Source organism: Vanacampus margaritifer, chromosome 1 (assembly GCF_051991255.1).
Source record: "Vanacampus margaritifer isolate UIUO_Vmar chromosome 1, RoL_Vmar_1.0, whole genome shotgun sequence".
Taxonomy (NCBI): domain Eukaryota; kingdom Metazoa; phylum Chordata; class Actinopteri; order Syngnathiformes; family Syngnathidae; genus Vanacampus; species Vanacampus margaritifer.
The window spans coordinates 1,022,694-1,029,441 of NC_135432.1; the positions used below are offsets into that span (position 1 = coordinate 1,022,694).

General features: G+C 46.8%; 1 protein-coding gene across 1 annotated transcript; it reads right to left on the reverse strand.

Moving 5' to 3' along the window:
* Positions 1–247: 247 nt before the first annotated feature.
* Positions 248–6,499, reverse strand: LOC144038195 (homeodomain-interacting protein kinase 3-like). Its single transcript, XM_077550431.1, has 11 exons — positions 4,031–6,499; positions 3,647–3,918; positions 3,388–3,573; positions 2,258–2,439; positions 1,897–2,020; positions 1,722–1,829; positions 1,576–1,644; positions 1,311–1,504; positions 1,000–1,227; positions 826–932; positions 248–760 (listed from the first exon to the last, which is right to left on the reverse strand). The coding sequence occupies exons 2-11, from the start codon at positions 3,836–3,838 to the stop codon at positions 651–653; spliced, it is 1,500 nt and encodes a 499-aa protein (XP_077406557.1). The 5' UTR covers positions 3,839–3,918; positions 4,031–6,499; the 3' UTR covers positions 248–650.
* Positions 6,500–6,748: the final 249 nt, after the last annotated feature.

Consider the following 6,748-nt stretch of genomic DNA (forward strand, 5'->3'; position numbering starts at 1 on the left):
TTAAGGGTCGAAACACCCAGTGAAGGTCAGGGACCACTTCACGATGTCGTCTTTTCCAGGCCGATCTTTAGGCTTCATCAATTAGACATTGTTTGATGTTTGCATCACAAGATTCACTGTGAAGTTCACGTACGAGTAGCTGGACACTTCCATTCGTCGTCAATTCCTGCCGATGACGACGGCCACATTTCGCTGAGTGCTTGCACATATTCGGCAAGTGCTTTACGATGCCAAAAGCAAGCGTGGATAGGTTAAAAAGATTTATTTACAAATACACTGTTTACTCTAAACACTGGAGATAATTCATCTATTTTAGCAGCTATACTTTTTCAAGGTAGAGTTCTAGCTTGATACAAAAATAGAAATATATTAAATTCCTGTACAAGACTAAATGAACACTAGAATTGACAAAGATTTAAAATATAAAATATTGACAATGAAAAGCATGAACCTCAATCCAAGCACCAACACTCGCACATCACAGCATTTGATTAAAAACACTTGAAAAAGACAACCCTAAAGAGGACAAGAGTTAGAAAAAAATGGATGGTCGGGGAAGCATTATAAATACATCTTAAATATGATAGTGGTGGATAAACTTGATGGAAAAATGATTAAATAAATTCAATAGCACAATGAGAAAAAAAAAACTACAATTCACAAGTCTTCCCTTCGGGTTCTTTTGCACTGTGCGCCTGCGTCGCTGCCTTGTTCTTCTTCCACTGGATCGTGGCATCACCACATTCCAAATGGAGGAGTCCTGAGTGAGACACAATGTTTGTCATCTGAGGACTTTCCTGACCGTCCTCATAACAGCAAGCGTACGTTTGTGTGCCGGGTGTGTCGGTCTGCCGCCGCCCTTCCTGGAGCTGTCAATTGAGGACATGTAGATGACTTCTGCATCTCGGCTGCTTCTCTTACTTGCCAAAGCACTGTCAAGACCCAAATCAAGTCTTAGGTACGAAGGATGGGACTTTTTGCCAACATGTGACCACCTACCAGCTGTCGATGTCGTCGTCATCATCTCGTTTCCTTTTCCTGACACCGTTGTTGCTTTTAGGCAAGGATTTGATGTTGCGGATGGTGATGACCGACGGCTCCAACGTCTTGGGTTCAGTGGCGTGATCCCCGCATGTGAAGCTTGAGGTGCTCCAAATGGGCCTTGCGGAGGTTTCCTTGTTCTGGCAGTTCCGACCCACCTCCATGCAGTCGTGCCAGAGTTTGACGCTGGAAGAGAAGCGACCAGGAAGTCGGATCATGTCATCCTTAAACCCCATTGCAGGAATGAACGGACACATGGATACACTCACTAAGCACTGTTTGGGAATTTGCCGTCAAAGTGGCTCATGGAGACAAACGGGTGCTCCTGAATTTGGCACGGCCTGGACCTTTTACTCGGATCCATCTGGAGCATTGTAGCGACTAAGTTCACAAAGCTCTCCAGGTCACACTGCATAGCACACCAGTCCTCATCACCACAACTGATTGGTCTCACAAAATGAACCTGGGTCAAGGCATGAGGAAACATGTTACGCTAACAGCGAGGCAATAAATACACAAGTCGGGTGAACAAACCTCCAGCAGATCTGACAGCTTGTTTAAAGGTTGAGTTCCGTCATAAGTTGTGACCATTTCGGCTCGGTTCTGGATCGAGGACAGACAAATATCAAAGGCAAGCTTGTGATGCAGCAAAGGTGAGCGCAAGAACAACATCCGGGTACCTTCAACCTCCATTTCTTGGCTTTCTTGCGGAAGAAGCATGACGTGAATATGCCGGCGTCGAGGAGGCTGGCTGGCAGCTTCCCGAGCGTGGTGCTGATCTGCGACAACTGCGGACGTGACATCAACGTCGGAATTGGTGATGTGCAGCTCTCGATGACGGCACGTCACGCTTACCATGCTGTACTCGTCGGAACCGTCAAAAAGAGCTCGGCCGAGGAGAAGCTCCACGGCGACGCAGCCCAGAGACCACACATCGATGGCCTCCGTGCACTCGTGGCCTAACAGCACCTCGGGACATCTCGGAGGAGAGACATCACATTTTAGACCAGGTGTGTCCAGAATTTTTTATCCAAAGGCCACAGACAGAAAAATGGAAGAACGCTGACCACTTTGACATGCATTTCTATGGAAACGCAGACAAATACATCCAATTCTGAAGACCAAGCAGACAGATGAAGTAGTTTTTCTCCTCTCTGATGTAAACACCGGAATCGATATTTTGAGGCCACTCACGGATGGATCCAAGTCGACTCACCGGTACCACATGCTCTGAACGGTCATTCCCCGCGACAGCTCTGAGGCATGTAGAGCCAAGCCAAAGTCGATCACCTTCACCTTCAGCGGCAATTGCAAGTGGTCCACCACCATGATGTTGTCTGGCTTCAGATCGCAGTGGACGATCCCAGCACTCTTCAGGAACTGCAGGGCGGTTGTCAGCTAAAATGATACGTGAGACGTTAGATCCGTACGCCATTCTATATAAGATCGCTCAGTGTGGGTCACGACGGATGAAACATTGCGGGGCACACCCTGGACGGATCGCCGGTCAACGGCACAACGGACACAAAGACAACCATTCACACTCGTAGTCACACGTACGGGCAATATAGTCTTCAGTGAAGCTAACATTGACTGTGGGAGGAAGCCAGAGTACTGAACCTGGAGACAATACACACCAGCACAAGGGAAACGTACAGTAAGAGTCTTAAGTCTTAAGGAAGAACCTCTCAAATTTGACGCGGATCCCAATAAAAATAATCTGTGAAAGTGGCCAAGGTTTGTGTTCGACTGAAGGGGTCTAAGGTGGTCTCGTTTTGCTCAGCCGGCGGAACTGGCTCATGTTTGTCGCTGGTTGCTAAGCGACCGGACAGGAAGTAGTCTGGCGTCTTTTCACTCTTTGTGGACGTGAGGTAGCTCAGCGATATGTAGCAGCTCTGGCGTTACTTTTACCGACGAGGAGGGGAAGACGACGATGGGTAGAAAGAAAAAGGGAACGCGTTTATCCCATTTAAAGGCATGGCAGGATCTCGGGGAGTTCGGGCTCACCCGCAGGCAGCTCTTTTGGAGATCGCCTCAAGTTCCTCGATCCTTTTTTCACTGTAGCCTACAATACCACCAAATGTCAAGCCCTTTTCACTCTGTCAGCATCTCTCCTACTGGATACTCCATCTGACGGACTATGTGTAATTTGGGCGACAAGACCATGGCAAAACGTTCACCCGTGTGCCGCCGTGGCATTCCGCCGGGGTGACGGGGTATCACGTACACAATGTCACATGTCACACGTGTCAGATTCTGTATCACAGCAGTTCCAACATGGATAGGAATTTGTTTTTATTTGAATACATATTTGAATAGTGCTATGTTTGCTGTAAGCGTCAAAACCTGCTGCAGGACCGGCCGGATCTCCATCAGCGACAGAGGGAGGCGCCACTCCAGCAGCTGATGGAGACTCATGTCGAGCTTCTCAAACTCCAGGCAAAACTGCCCCTGGAAGGTGAAGGAATCATTCCAGCAGACAATATTGAAGCGGTCCGAGCCACGTTCTTTCAGCTCGATCAGAACGCGCTCCTGTAACGCACAGTACCAAAGTCACATGCGCCGTGTCTTTGTCAAGTGCCCGCTAACCTTGTGACGTATGCACCTCATCCTTGGCGTCCTCCATCTTGCTGCTGTCCTTGATCACCTTCAAAGCCACGGTCTCGCCCGATGACATCTTCCGACACTGGAGCACTTCGCCGAATGAGCCTGCCCCTAAAAGCTCCTCCATCATGTAGCTGCAGGTGGGAGAGGAGATCTGGCACTCCGCAGTCTCGGGCAAGTTGGAGCACTCCATCCTCTGCTCCCTCACACCGAGAGGAGGTCACAACGTGCCCAGTCCATGTCTTTGCAGGCATGCGATGGCTGCGGCTTCATCTATCGGAGCACGGCACACGCGGGCGGCTCAAGAACTCAACCAAAGGATGCATCTCGGCAAGGTCTATGAAGGTTCAAATGACAACGATGGCCATTATTTGCAAGCACTTACCTGTGAGTCACTTGGACATTTGACAGAGGAAGATGCTTGAGAAGTCAAATAACACAAATATTGAAGAAATATAATGATTCAAATTGGAAAATAAACAAGAAAGCACGAAACGATACGACAAATAGTCATCTAAGGCAAAAACCAGCAGTAAAGAACTATCTATGTGACATCATAGTTATGTGACCTGCGCCTTTGCGACAACCACAAAGAATAAAGACGTGTCAATTAGCGAGCTAACACTTGTATCCATGGTGACCAAATCCCAAACAGTGTCAATAATCGGAGGAATCGACGTACGTTCAGGCTTGCTTTTGGACTCTAACCCACAAAGCTTTGTAGGACTTTCATAATCAATATCACATGTAATCCCAATTTGGCCTTTATGTACTTTTCAACTGACTCAAGTCCTCTGGCTTGAATCGGACCCTCGGGGGAACATCCCTTAGAACTAGCAGTGGCCCAGGCTTTTAGTATTAATGAACCACCATCAGTGGTTCCTCAAACATGTCGTCACCAAGTTTTCTCTTTGTGGCGTTGATTTGAGTGAAACGTTTGCAGCGGCCGCTTTGTGGGAACGGCGGCCCCCGTCTGTGTGGACGCTCAGCCTGCTCGAGTTCCACCTCGCATGAGAGGCGGACACATGAGATGCCATTAAAAGGGCAAACGTAAACAATTGTGCGTGAGCTTCTCACAGCAGCAGACGGACGGACGAGGTACGACCGTGCCAAAATGAGCCACGCTGGGCTTCGTCCACTTCTCGTCACTCTTCGAACCGGGAGCTGTGGAACGCAGAACCTTCTCACTTCTCACTTTGAAACAAACAATGGCATCGGAAAACTGAAAGGAGATGTTGAAAAAGCCGTTTTGCCCTCAATGTCCTTTTTTAATGTTCTCGTCAAAACAAAACAAATCAGAAACGGTGACACGGCATGCACAACATACGACCTTCCCGCATGTTGGAAAAAGCTGACCTGCACCTTTTGAAGACTGTAAATACTCCCAACAAAGGGAAAATTCCCGTTCTGCTCTTATCGCATGGAAAAATCAACACGTTTGTTTTGGTTTGCGCACAAGCTTCTCCTGGCCTCTGCAGGTGCATCAAGTGAGGCAAAAACACTTCCGAACATCACGCTGTCAAATTGCTGACGGCAAAGATGCAAAGTGGGAACGTTGATTTGACAGGATTTTTCCATGTGCCGGAAAAACTCCTTATCTGCCATTTGAGCTGCTCAGGCTTTCCTTGTGAAAGCAGTTGGGGCTAATTAGGAGGTGGAAACGCTACACTTTGCTTTTCTTCACATCTCCATGTTGGCCAGGAAGAAGCCGACATCCACCGGCCTCTTAAACGCTCCAGCTGTTCTCCCACCAAAAGCAGGCCAACTTTGAGCCTCCTCCCAGTTTCACGCCCGCGTCAACTCTCTCCAGGACAACCGTATCGTTCGCATCCGCGGGGTGGACGTGCCACTTACATCATTAGTAGTAGTAGGGATGTAAAAAGCGGATCTTTTTTCTTTAAAAAAAAATACTTTTTTAATCATATATATTTTTATACTTTTTCACGCAAAGAGTTACTGAAATTCAACGCAAGCTAATTGGTCTGATGTAAAACAGTGACATTTTCATGACCATCCCAGACATGACGTAAACCACAAAAGAGGACATTTGGTCACCATGTTTATGTGCACGCGCCACACGAATCAAGTATCCTCAAGAGTTCATATGGAGATGTATGAAGATGTTTGAGTCCGACAAGCACAGACTTGGTCTTAGCCTGCGGCAAAAATGCAAAAGTCTGTGAAACTTGAGTCACGGCTGGGGCGGAAGTGTTGACGCTTTATGATATGGCTGGAGAACAGATGAGCGGGATCTGCCAGAGTGCACGACAGAATGTTGCCGATGCTTTCATATCATCAACTTTGGGGCCATTTTCTCATGTGTTGCCACAACTCCCAACATACAGAATGTCGGAGTCTGTTATTTGAACGGATGCAGCACTTTTTTTTTAACATGAACGGACATGCGGCGCATGAGAATTCACATCGCTGCACGTAGCATCTGATAAATTGCATTCGTCCTAATAAAATCATCAACTTGTTAACGTTTTGAATGTCTCTTGAGCAAAATTTCCTCAAACAAATGTGGGCAACCTCAAAAGAGCTCAGCTGTCTGACGTGCTCTTGAGTTTTTGGTATTTGTTTCAACAGGCCTGTTTATGTAACTCCGCAAGAGCTCTTTAAGGTGACAGACAGTATTTGCGCTTATTGTACAAATATATATATTTAAAATAAAATAAAACCTTCTTCTTTTTTTTTTAAACGACCTAAAAAATTCATCGCAGTTGGGCCAAAAAGTGAGTGAACACTGTATATGTAAGCGCCAAATATTCTGAATTAACAAAAGTTCAATTGAATGGGTTCTTCCTAAACTGATGTAACCCAAACAATAACAAAAATGCACCCACACTGACCAAACAAAAATGGCAGACTAAGGCCCCGTCCAGACGGAAGCAAAGTCGGCTTGTTTCCTCAAACAAATCTCGTCCACTCAGAAGCAATTCAAAACTTGCGTGTGTCCAAAAGAAGACGCTGGGGACGTTTCACGGCTGTAATGTAGATGCCAAGTCTGAGGTGGCGCTGTAGTGAAGCTACAGGGAGTTAATGGCTTTAAAGCGTAGAAGAAGAATCACTTTTTTTTTTCCTTCTAACTTTATTGCAATCT

Coding starts and splice junctions, on each gene's coding strand:
- LOC144038195 (XM_077550431.1), bottom strand. CDS start 3,838: ATGGAGTGCTCCAACTTGCCCGAGACTGCGGAGTGCCAGATCTCCTCT. Junction 3,574..3,646: donor TGGAGGACGCCAAGGATGAG/GTGCATACGTCA, acceptor TGTGCGTTACAG/GAGCGCGTTCTGATCGAGCT. Junction 2,440..3,387: donor TCCGGCCGGTCCTGCAGCAG/GTTTTGACGCTT, acceptor GTATCATTTTAG/CTGACAACCGCCCTGCAGTT.